This window comes from Typopeltis vanoorti, chromosome 4, assembly GCF_054136105.1.
Source record: "Typopeltis vanoorti isolate ZY-2024b chromosome 4, IOZ_Tvanoo_1.0, whole genome shotgun sequence".
NCBI lineage: Eukaryota > Metazoa > Arthropoda > Arachnida > Uropygi > Thelyphonidae > Typopeltis > Typopeltis vanoorti.
In genome coordinates this window covers 62,994,345-63,007,001 of record NC_143552.1, presented here as the reverse complement: position 1 = coordinate 63,007,001, position 12,657 = coordinate 62,994,345, and the positions used below count along the sequence as shown (strand labels likewise).

The following is a 12,657-nucleotide window of genomic DNA, read 5'->3' as shown; positions in this document are numbered from 1 at the left end:
ATCACATAAGACATTCCTTACCATCGCAATTCAAATAACCACTTATCGCACGTCATTAAAAAAAACAAAAAAACAAAACTGCAGAATCTCACACGCGCCATCTAGCGAAAGCTAAAATTATAAATGTTTATTTCAGTGTCTATACAAATGGACAACAGATGACGCTCTAGTCTCAAGCACTTAACGATTTTGTGGTAGGGTTATCAACTGCTTTGATCTTTAATATCAGTTCAATGGGATAAAATTAATTTACATCATCAGGTTTTGTATATCAGGAAGCTACCCCGTACGACAGAAGAATGAGAGGTGATCTAGAAATATTATTAAAGGCATTTTTTATTAAAAGATGAAGAATTCGAAATATTTCCTCTTCGTAGGACCGTGGTTTGCTTACCTGTAAGGATCGGCCATCCTCGGGAGTTACTTCGGCTGTAATTTGCCAAATTAGGAAATGCTCGAGACTTATAATGTCTACCACAGCAAGTGGAGGTGAAAAGGCGAGAGAAACAGGTCATCGCCGTCAGAGGAGTAATAGCGATCCTCAAGCAACTGCTCAGGTATTAGCGCAGCTTCGTCGGGAAGATGGTGTGTACCATTTTTATAAGCAGTGCTTTATTATGATCATTTTTGTTTATTTTCCTTGCTCGCTCCATAAACTTTTCTTAAGGGTGGAGTAAATATCTCTGGTAGGCGTGGACGGCAGCGACCTCACAGCAAAGTTGACGAAACGTTTTTCCGTGTGCAATAAATTAATATATATATATATACCGATAAACATACATAAACGCTTTTGTCTTTTTAAAATTAAATATTTAATTTAGACACCTAAAGTGAGACATTTCAACATGTAAAATTTGCTACTCATTTATAAATGTATACTGTGTATATATACTGTATATATATATATATATATACACACACACACACACACACACACACTGTTCTTCATCCACAACAAACTCATTTTTTCAGTTTCATTATGCTGGTCAGTAGGAAATTTAAATGTAAACAACGTTCCCAGCAAATATAGAAGGAATATGCCCATAACGAAGCATTCCTTTTACACAACATACACTTACTTCAAGATTTCCCTTTTCATATCTCTAAGAATAGGCAATGTTTATTATTGTATTCACGAGAATATACGGCATTCATAACTGATGTGCTCATGTTAGGATTGCGACAGGTTGCAATCATTTGGATGATTTTATGCTATTCTCTGTGGGCAAGAGAGACATACTAGTAAAGGCATAGAAATAAATATACCACACATTGTGTTCAGTGATTTTTTCCCATTGAGGAGGTAACAAGCTTGCTTGAGCTGTACCCATTCCTTTCATTTACATGAAATATATGGCTTATTGAGATATCCCCCATGATATGTACAAATAAACATAGGAAAATAAAATAAGTATAAAATGTAAATTAGAATATTTTGTTTCATGAACACTTTAGTGAGGATAGTGGTGTGATTACTAGACTGCAAAATCTTCTAGTAACAGGCCAGGAGAATATGAAACTGCAAAGGGATATATATATACCTGAAACATTACAAGGGTCTACTGAAAGCTTATAGGGAGAGAAATAACTTTATCGTTATTGAATTTTCCCAAGCATGTAGCTTGTAAGCATTCAGATGCAAGCATGCCTTTTTAACATTAGAGATTTCAGATGATGCATGCTATTATTATTTTTTTAACCACTTTGTGCCTTGGAAGTGCAAGGTAATTTAGGCATCCTGAAATAATCTTTAATAATAATGTCACTTTTAATTATATCTGTAAAGCATAATTATTTTTTAATTGAATTTTTTTCAGTTTCACTTTCTTTAAGGTTTGATCTGCTCTGGATCAGATCGAATCTTACCAGATTTTGCATTAATTTGTTGTCACTATCAAATTCTGATAACTGCTCTTACTTTTTTGATTACCTCTATAAAGCATAATTTTCTGTAGTCACAATATGCGAACAAGTGTAGTCATCTTCCTTAGCGACTTCACCATCCACAACTCAAGGTCAATTCTCTTTTCCATTTCTTCTGATTAAGCAGTTAGGGATGCTGTTAACAGTGACCTAATACAGATAATCTGTCTATCCACTTTTTCACCCTGATGACATCATCAACCTTTTCTTAACCATCTCTTTCGTATACACTGTAGAGGTCCATCCATATGCTTCAGCAAACAAAATAGAAATAATTATCAGAATTGAAGGCATTCATGTAACATACCACCATTCAGCATGTGAAATGATTTGAAGGGAAATATTTGTTGTTTGCTGATGATGCACAGTTGAGTAATGTAATAGTTAATGTAGTGGAGAGCCAGTTTAATGTGGAAAAGTGTAAAGTTATATATATTTGGGATGAAAATATTACAAGCTGTGTGCTTAAGTTGATTTGATGAAGCTAGAGATTTGGGAATGTTGGCCTGGGAGCTGATGTTCAATGGGCATATTGCAGATAGTGGCCAGTGTAACTCATAGGATTACTTTGTTATTGAAGAACATGCTAACAAGCAGAGATAAGGAAATTATCATTCCTCTTTATAAGGATTTGATATGGCATATCTGGATTGCTGTGTACAGGTCTGATCACTTTTTGGACCTCTCTCTCTCAAATGCCATTAGGCACAACTTTTTCCATCCATGTTTTTGCTGCAGTTTGCATTCAAAAGCAAGGTTATCCTACTGATATCATTGTTCTTCTTTGACTTGCACATTAATGACAAATGCAAAATACTCACTTAATCAAGAACTTCTCACTGCATGTCTCCTCCTAGTACTTAGTCAGAAAATTCAAAACAATCCTGACTAGCTTTTGACAGCAACAAGTCATCTCGTATCTCTCCTATTGTGCTAAAACCTATCTATGCTATTTTTTTTCTTTCTCTGAATCCTTTTTATAGCCATTTCTGGCTGTAGGTGTCTCCCGTCCTCCATCTATTTCTGTCCTGATCTTGTCGATTCCAGGGAATTCCATTTTTTTTTTTTTTTTTTTATATCATCTGATGATCTTCTTTCAGGTCTTTGCACAGATCTTTTATCTTCACATGGCTGCCACTCCAGTAAAACTTGTCCATCTATTGCCCTTGAGCCCTGCCCATTTCTGTTTCTTTCGAAGCATGATTTTTTCCAATATCTAAAAATTTTGTTTTAGTTCTTATTTATTCATTTTTTGATTTTATCTTCAAGTCTTATGTTTAGCAGACATCTTTCCATTCTTCTTTCTGTTTTTTTTGCATTTTATCTATTATTTCCTATTTGATTGTCCAGGTTTCTGCTCTGTATACCATAACCATCAATGCACATTGGTTGAACAGTCATGCTCTGTTCTCAGTTTTTATTTTTCTGTTTAAAATATGTTCACTTTTCCAAAAGCTGACCATCATATTCCTGTTCTTCTTTTCGCTTCTTCCATGACTCCTTGTTTCTTCATTGTTAATAATTTTCCTAAGTATACAGACTCATCTGCTATTTCGGTTCCTTGATTGTTTACCTTAATAATGCCATGTCTTTCATTGTATCCTTTTTGGTTTTCTCAGAATTAATATCTAAACCAATTTCTAGTGATTTAGTTGCTAGATCTTCTATCCTTTCTTTTAAATCTTTCATATTGTTTATATTAATAATAATGTCACCAACAAATCTTAGGTTGTTTAATTTCATTCCTTTAATATTGACTCCTTTATTGGACCATTCTAAATTGCTCATCATATGTTCCAATGTTAATGTGAAGAGTTTGGGAGAAATAGTCTCCTTGATTTATGTAAAATTTTTTGCTTATTTCATTGAGAATGATATTTGCTCTAGCATTTCCATAGATATATTTTATTATATCAATAAATTGTTTTTAATGCCATAATCTCTACGGCCTCTATTATTGATGTTTTTATGCAATCAAAAGCTTTTCTAAAACCCATGAAGGCCATGCAAAGAAGGTTGTATTCATTTCATGTTTCAATAATTAGACTTAATGATTGAATATGATCTATTGTACTAAAGTTCTTTCTGAAACCAGCTTGTTCAGAAAGTTGTATACTGAATCAAGTCTTGTTTCTCATCTATTGGTTATAATTGTAGTGGAAAGCTTATAAATATGGGATAACAAACTAATTTATCTTTTCTAGGTTTAATTTACTCCCTTTTTTATGTAGTAAAATAATGTTTGCATTATTCCATGTTTGGGATGTTTCTCCTTTTTCGATGCTATTATTGAAGAGGATTTTCAATTCTTGTTTTAAAATATCTCCTCCTCCTTTAATCATCTCTATTATTAAACCATCCTCTCTGACAGCTTTATTGTTTTCATTTGTTTTGATGCTTTTTCAGTTTCAAAGAGTTCTAACAGAAAAAATGAACTATGACAATACCTCTCCTATAGGAGAGGTATTGTCATAGTTCATTTTTTCTGTTGGTTCTGGAGTTGTTTTTCTAATCTTCACTTTTATACAGATTCAGTAGAAATTTTTTGCTTCTTCTGTGATTTCTTGTTTGCTAAATAATTTTCTTTCATTCTGGTCTTCAAGAGCTATAATATTCTTTCTTCCAAATGAAAGATTATTTCATAGAATTCTGAGGTTTCTATTTTCATCAATGATTTTTTTTGGATCATATCATCTTCTCTTTTCTTAATATCTTCTTTTATATTTATCTTTGTTGCCTTATTTATTGCTGTTATTTCAATAGTTCCTCTTTCCCTTCTGCAATCAATTATTTTCTCTTTTCAGTGAGATTTATTGTTTTTTTATTCTGATAGTTTCCTAGTCAAGCCCCTTTTTTTCCCCTTTTCTCTTTTGTGCTGATTCAATAAAAATATTTATTTTTCCTTCTTCCTGGTCAATGCTTATTTCTGTATTTGATATCATTTGAATATTTTTCTTTAAGTTTCTTTTCCACTGATACCTTGAAGTTATATTTTTTCCCTTTTTGTGATACAACTCTCTCAGCTTTCACCAGTATTTCTATTTTCTTTCTCACCATTCTATGATCAGAGGTGATGGCAATATGGTTTAAAACACTAAACATCTTTGAAGATATGAATGCTTGAAGAAAGTATGAAATCTACTTCATTTTTTGTTTTCCCATTCGGTCTCAGCCAAGTCCATCTTCTGTTGGGTCTCTTCTTGAAGAAGGTATTCGTAGCTTTGAAGTTAGTCAGTTGTAAGATCAGCAACTCCCTTTTTATTCTGAAAGCTTAATCCATATTTTCCTACACGTTTCTTTATTGCCCTCTTGACTCCCAATTTAGAATTGAAATCTCCCATGACTATTGTATATTGACACTTATCTTCATCTATTGCTTTTTTGACATCTACATAAAACATTTCCATTTCATCATCATCACTTTCACTTGCTGGACTATAAACCAATATTATTTTGATATATGTTCTGTCATTAACCTTTAATTTGACAAAAGCTACTCTGTCAGATAAACCTTTATAGATAGATGTTCTATTTGAAATTTGTTTGTTTACAAGAAAACCAACTCCTTTTGATCTTCAATCTTCTGGTCCTTTCCAGTAAAGTGTACTATAACAAATTTTTAATGTTTCCTGTTAGACTATCATCTACCTTACAGCATAGAAACAAGCCTGTATTCAACCCATTCAAAAAACATAACAAAAAAAAAAAGTCAGCTAGAACACTATTGTGCAGTTGCTCTTGCTCATGTCTCAAAATCATCAAGACAGTCATCAACAGCATGGCTGTTGACAACTTCTTCACTATGTAGAAGTCCACCAGCTAATCAGTAATAAGCAGTACAGATCCCACCAATCTCAAGATGTCACTGCCCACTTTTGGACGCAAGCCAGGTTTGGAGAAACTGTGGTTAGGTTCAGCACATAAGCCTGCTCAGCAAACTACCATTTCATGATCTACCTTCTTTTTTTTGCAATTAGGTTGCCAGCTCACTTTCTGGCCATTCATTACTTGTCATGCTTGATGGCTTCCTTTCCTGAGATTTCCTCACCATTGTTGGCTCTGTACTTTCAGAAGGCAACATGAGCAGCTGCTGGTCAACATCTATTTTTTTCAGCATCAGATTCACTGCATCTTTTTTCATTCCATCTAACCTCTGTTCTTTGAGAAGTCTCTTTCACCCTCTCTTTCCTAAATATTGCAACTCTCAGCTGTTCAGGAAACATATCAGGGGGGACAATGATAGGTATAGAAGCAGTGACATTTTTATGCTCTATACTAATGCCAGGAGTATCCAAAATAAAGGAGATGAATTGGTGGCACTGATAGCATCAGCCTGGCCAAAGATTATTGGAATCTCTGAGACGTGGTTGACGGAGAATGATTATAATAACCGAAATTGAAGTGGCAGGGTACAGCATTTTTCGGCAGGATAGGAAAGGAAAACGTGGTGGTGGAGTACTGCTTATGATAAGTGATGACTTATGTTCTCTAAGAGCAAAGGCTTTGGTGGGCAGTGGCACAAATGGTTTTGAAAGCATATGGTGTGAGGTAGAAGTGGCCAAGACAGGATATTTAGTGGGGTGTTGCCCAACTGCCTAAACATCTCCTGGTGGGGACCAGGAGATGTTTAGGCAGTTGAACTTGGCAAGTGCAAGAAGAACGATTGTTATGGGAGATTTTAACTACAGCAGTATAAGCTGGAAAGAGGAAAATGCAAGTAGTAAGAAGGGGATAGAATTTCTGGAATTCTTGAGGGACAAATGTCTTTGGCAGCATGTAATAGAGGGAACAAGAGGTTCAAGAGTTTTGGATTTGGTTATAGCATCAGAAGAGCTGATAAGAAGTGAGATGACATCTTTCCCACCAGTTGGAGAGAGCGACCATGTGGTTTTGACTTGGAAGATGAACAGACATGCCGGTATATCAAAGAAAAGGGAAAGTATGTGGAATTATAAGGTGGGTGATTATAATAGTCTTAGCTATAAACTAGGAGCAGTTCCATGGAGGGCAGAATTGGAAGGCTAGGATATCATTAGTGCTTGGGAAATTGTGAAAGAATATTTGTTAGCAGCAATATTAAGCTGTATTCCATGGGTGAAGAAGCAGACACAATTTGGTTAAAGTGGATGACAAACAATATCAAACGGGGAACTGCAGTTGAAAAAGAGATTATTGAAGAGACATAAGAGAGGGGTGGAGGACAGATACACGAAGAATATAAGACACAGGCCATGAGAGTGACCAGAATGGTGAGGAAGGCAAAACTGGAATATGAGAAGAGATTGGCACTAAGATCCAAAGAAAATCCTAGGGAATTTTTTATCTATGTGGCCAGTAGGTGGAGAAACGATTATGGAAGAATGATATTGCGAGATAAAAATGGGAATAGAGTGACTGATGGAGAGGACATAGTGGAGTTGTTCAATGAGCACTTTATTGGAGTATTTCATCCTGGAGGAGGTTTTAATACTAGAGGGATAGGTGGGTTTAGAGGTGCAAGAGGATTTTGTGTCCCAAATACTGAGTACTCTGGATACTAGTAAAGCTGTTGGACCGGATGGTATTTCACCATGGGTTTTGAGAGAATTTGCTAAAGAACTGACAGCTCTGTTGACCTGTCTTTTCAGTAAAAGTCTGGCTGTGGGAAAGGTACCCAGGGAATGGAAGGAAGGTAAGATAGTGCAGCTGCATAAGGGTGGTAGCAGACTGGAAATGTCTAATAGGCCTGTTCGTGTGTCATCAGTAGTTGCTAAGGTCTTGGAGAAATTAGTGAGGGACTATATACAGAGTTGGGCAGATGAGGGTAATGTTATCTGTGAGAATCAACATAGATTTGTTATGGGGTGCTCTTGCTTTAGTAATATGATTGCTCTTGCTTTAGTAATATGATTGCCTTTTATAATAAAGTGACGAGCAGTTGATGAGGGAAAGGCACATACTGCCATTTTATTGGAATTTGCAAAGGCATTTGACAGGGTGCCACATGATAAGCTGATAATTAAGTTTCAGCACATGGGTGTTTAAATGTCGGGTTAATCACATGGATTCAGGATTGGCTGACTGATAGGTATCAGAGAGTTGTGTATGGTTGGGCAATATCAAGGAAGCAGAAGGTTACAAGTGGGGTTCCACAGGGCTCAGTACTGGGACCTGTATTGTTCAACCTTTATATTAATGATATTGTCAATGGATTGCAAGGGGACATTCAGTTGTTTGCGGATGATGTGAAACTGGGAAGGGTTATCAGTAATAGTGCAGATGTGGCAGCCCTGCAAGAAGATTTGAATAACTAGACAGATGGGCAAAAGAATGGGAATGTCTGTTCAATGCAGCAAAATGTAAAGTCTTGAGGTTTGGGATCCATCAATGGGAGAATGCATACTCGATTGGAGGAGCTGTACTGGAGGAGGTAGGGGAGACGAGATCTGGGAGTGATGATTGACAGAAAGAAATTCAGGGAGCATATTGCAAAGTTGGTGAGGGTAACTCAGAGGATTGCTGCAATACTGAGAAGGACGTTGACCTGCAGAGATAAGAGTTATCATTCCGTTGTATAAGACCCTGATCAGACCACACTTAGACTATTGTTCTCAGATTTTGTCCTCAGGATTTGAAGGGGATAAATTGACTGTGGAATGGGTACAGTGGCAGATAACAAAGATGGTTTTAGGACTGTGCAATATGAGTTATGAGGATCGACTGAGGGAGTGCCAACTGCAGAGTTTCGTGGATAGAAGGAAAGGTGATATGATCGAGACTTTTAAACTGTTAAGAGGCAGTTACAGCGTAGACATCGGAGAGTTCTTTCACTTGGTGGAATGGCAGGAAGGAGCGATGACAAGGGGCCATACCTGGAAGTTACGAAAGGAGGCTGTGCGCAAGAGGGTGAGGAGTGGTTTCTTTGCGTAGAGGGTGGTTGAACCTTGGAATGCATTCTCTGAGAGAGTGGTTGGAGCAGGAACGGTCAGTGGGTTCAAGGAGTGGTATGATAAGCTTTGTGTTTCCTAAAAACGACCTCCCACGATGAGTCTTTTGACTCCATGGAGGCCTGGATAATAATAATACCAAAAACTTCCCTTAGAATGTTTGATCCTATCCAGAAGAGGGAAAACCTGCTTAATGGATGACATCTTTCACAGACTGTCACTTTCTTATAGGTGTGCTCTTTCTTCATTATGTTTATTCTAAAAGTATTTTTGTGGATGCTGCTCCATGGAACTTGCATAAAATAACTTGGAAGCTGAATTGTGTATGTATGACAAGATCATAAATAGTAAGTGCAGCTTCTCATCTATACATAATTCAGTTTCAAAGTTATTGAACAAACTCTTTCTTCTCTCTATCTCTTACTCCATTTACCTCTGTTACCACATCATAGACTGGTTAGCATATCTGCTCTCCAGCCAAGAGGCCACAGGTTCAAATCCCACCCTGGGCATGGATGTTTGTGATTGTACTACTAACTTTGTGTAGAAAGGATATCTGCGACCCTACTACTTATTCTAGCAGAAGGCCTCATTCCCAAAACCTGGTGAGGTATGAGAGTGACTATATGGTGTCAACGGACTTCAGATGTGAATTTTATGCCATCATGAGAATTCTTCTGTTTCCCTGATCACTTGACCCTAAATAGCACTTGTATTATAGATTTTATTATTACTTTTATCATTATCTTACCTCTATGTAGTCATGACCCATTGTGTGATCTACAGTCATATATAGCTCACCAAAACTTGCCGTATTCCTTCACTGTATCTGCATCCATATATTCTCCAGTAATGCATTCCACTCACCCACCAATCACTGTTCATGCATTAAAAAAAATTCTTATGTTCCCTACTCATAGCTTTTCTATCCCTGTCTCCTTCCATTTTATGAAAAACCATTCTACTTTAATCCAATAACAACCCCTTCCCAACCATGTTTCAATCATGGATTGCAATTCAGATTGCAGTTCTTCACTCCTTCTTCATACCCAACATTCCAGTGAGTGGAAACTACCTTAGTCCTCTCTGGGGCTCCTTCCAGAGATGATGGCCTTTGACTTAAAGAGTAGTCATCTTCTGGATCCTCATTCTCTTCAGAAAGATGATCAAATCTGCTTATAGTAAGTCCATGTGCTGCCGTTTACAGCTTTATACAGAAGCACTGTAACATCCTTACTTTTACATGTCAGTGTCCTCTGCATCATTGGCATGATATGTTATCTCAGTTTTGGCAATGTTCAACTAAATTTTAGGTCCTTGTCCATCATCAGCACCAGATCCCACCTCTTGCAAGATATCTCAATCATTTGAAGAAACTGATGTGAATGTTCTCTGACAACCTATCTTTCTTTTACAAATTTTAAAACTGTACACTTTACAACAGAACTTCCATAGCTCAGTTGGTTTTCATAGAGCCTTTGGTTGAAATGCCCTGGTTTTGAATCCCATGTGTTATACAAAGAACTGTTATCAGCTCTTCAATCAAAATTCTCAAGGATAATAATGGGAAACCACCTTGTTCTATAATAATTCCATGGTAATGTAGCATTACTACTCCACCAACTCCAGCCTGGTTGGCTGAATGGTTAGTGTATCTGTTCTCCTGCAGGTTCTAATCCTGCCAGGGCCACAAATGTTAAGCTGTAACCCTACTACTTATTCTTGCAGAAGGCTTTGTGCCCAAAACCACTGAGGTATTGGTTGAGGGAAAAACACACACTTTGCAACATTGCAATGGCAACTTCACTCCCTTATAATTTTCCTGAACTTTACATCAGTGCATATCCCCCATTTAAAAATCTCCCGGTATCATTAGAACACAAATCATCCATCAGTGGTTCTAGAACAGATCTCTGGGATACACCAGTAATTACATTTCTCTTCTATGATAACTACTTTCCCTCTGCACAACTTGTTGATACCTATCAAATAGTCAATCTCCTATACAATGCATTAATTTGTTATCTGATCCCACATATTAATGTTAAGCTGTAACCCTACTACTTATTCTTGCAGAAGGCTTTGTGTCCAAAACCACTGAGGTATTGGTTGAGTGAAAAAACACACACTTTGCAACATTGCAATGGCAACTTCACTCCCTTATAATTTTCCTGAACTTTACATCAATGCATATCCCCATTCGACACCAGTGATTACATTTCTCTTCTATGATAACTATTTTCCCTCTGCACAACTTGTTGATACCTATCAAATAGCCAATCTCCTATACAGTGCATTAATTTGTTATCTGATCCCACATAGTCTAGATTATTTACCTGTTTTCATGTGGGAATCCACCAAAGGCCTTTTCAAAATCTGAATGTACCACTGTATATGCTTCTCCCTTGTTCAGTGCATTTGACATCATGTAATACATAACCTCATTGCATAAATTTGATTTCCATTTAGCAAAAACTCATACTGATCATCAAAGAGAAAGAGAATGCCTCTATTGTTGACTTCATTCTGGATCCTAATCCTCACTAACCTTTCCATCACCTTAACTCCAAATACACACAGATGTCCTATAATTTGTCTTTGGCTTATTACCTCCTGAAGTAGAACAATTTTGTCATCTTTCAACTTCGTCAGGAGCATGCCATTGCAAGATCCTTGCTTAAACAAGTATGATAACCCTGTTGTTACTGGTACATTCCCTCAAAACACTGTGATGGGTCAAGTCCTATCTTATTAACGTTGTTTACTTTAATAAGATATTCCTCATCTGCTTATTTCCAGATCAGTTTGTATTTTTTTTTTGTGACCTCTGTTTTGATTTGATATTTAAAAGAAATTTAAAATATTTTTTATATTAGTATTCAAATAGCTTGTGATAATCAGCAAACACCACATAATTCTTGCCACCTGTCAAACACAACTAATCTCTTCCTCATACTAATAATGCTTCAGCATACTGTAGATGTTCCTTTAGTCCTGATATCATAAGCATGCATGATGGAATGATCTATATAATTTTCATTTTTAGTCGTATTGTTTTTAACCTTCTGATACAGATATTTGTACCGAACATCACTAAAATAATTCTTATAGGTATGGAAAACTTTGTGTTTAAATTGTCCCATATCTCTTGTTTTCAAAACCTAAATGTTCAAGATCATAGATAAGAATTTTATTAAAATCTCTAGCTTTCTTTTATGTCCTTCATACAAACTACAGGACAAGTTACATGACACTACACTTTTGTGTAGTGTCATGTAATTCATGTCCTGTGCATATGTATGTTTTCCTGATGATGACCTCAATACAGAGTTCGAAATGTTGAGCGTTATTTTTTTTTAAATTATAAGTAAAGTAATTACTCCAACATGTGTGTTTTTGTCTCCATAAATTGTTCACTATGAATGCTGACCACCGTGTAAGCTTAAAAAAATCTTTTATGTTCTATAGGTAAGCCTTTAATAGTTACAAACCAATTATTATCATATAGTAAACAGATTTTGAAAAAATCAAAAGCGGAAAACTTTTCATTATGTTTAAATAACATTTATGCTGTATAGTTTGTCTACATGAATGGTTCTACAGTATCTAAATGCTGTATAATCATCTGAATGATAAAAAAATTTTTTTTTTCAGTCATAATTTTTGTCTTGCATTGATGACTTAAATACATGTTTTTCTACCATTCTAAACATAGATCAGTTTTAATGATCTTAAAATGATCAGAACTGTTGACCAGTCTGGATACCAGTTTATGGGTTTAAGATCATCTCACCACAGTAAAGCAGGA

At 36.1% G+C, this 12,657-nt stretch overlaps 1 protein-coding gene across 4 annotated transcripts in view; it reads left to right on the top strand.

The window, feature by feature from the left end:
• The first annotated feature begins 219 nt into the window (after positions 1-219).
• The window catches only part of LOC150107363 (phosphatase and actin regulator 2-like), a 412,176-nt gene continuing 399,738 nt past the window's right edge, over positions 220-12,657 (top strand). For 2 of the 4 annotated variants that reach the window (XM_090391839.1, XM_090391838.1), the window contains exon 1: positions 223-585. In XM_090391839.1, the coding sequence (XP_090247965.1) occupies positions 468-585 (118 nt within the window). In that variant the 5' untranslated portion in view covers positions 223-467. Of the gene's footprint in view, positions 586-12,657 lie in introns of all 4 variants that reach the window. The other 2 variants (XR_016548240.1, XM_090391840.1) reach the window with 2 other exon arrangements.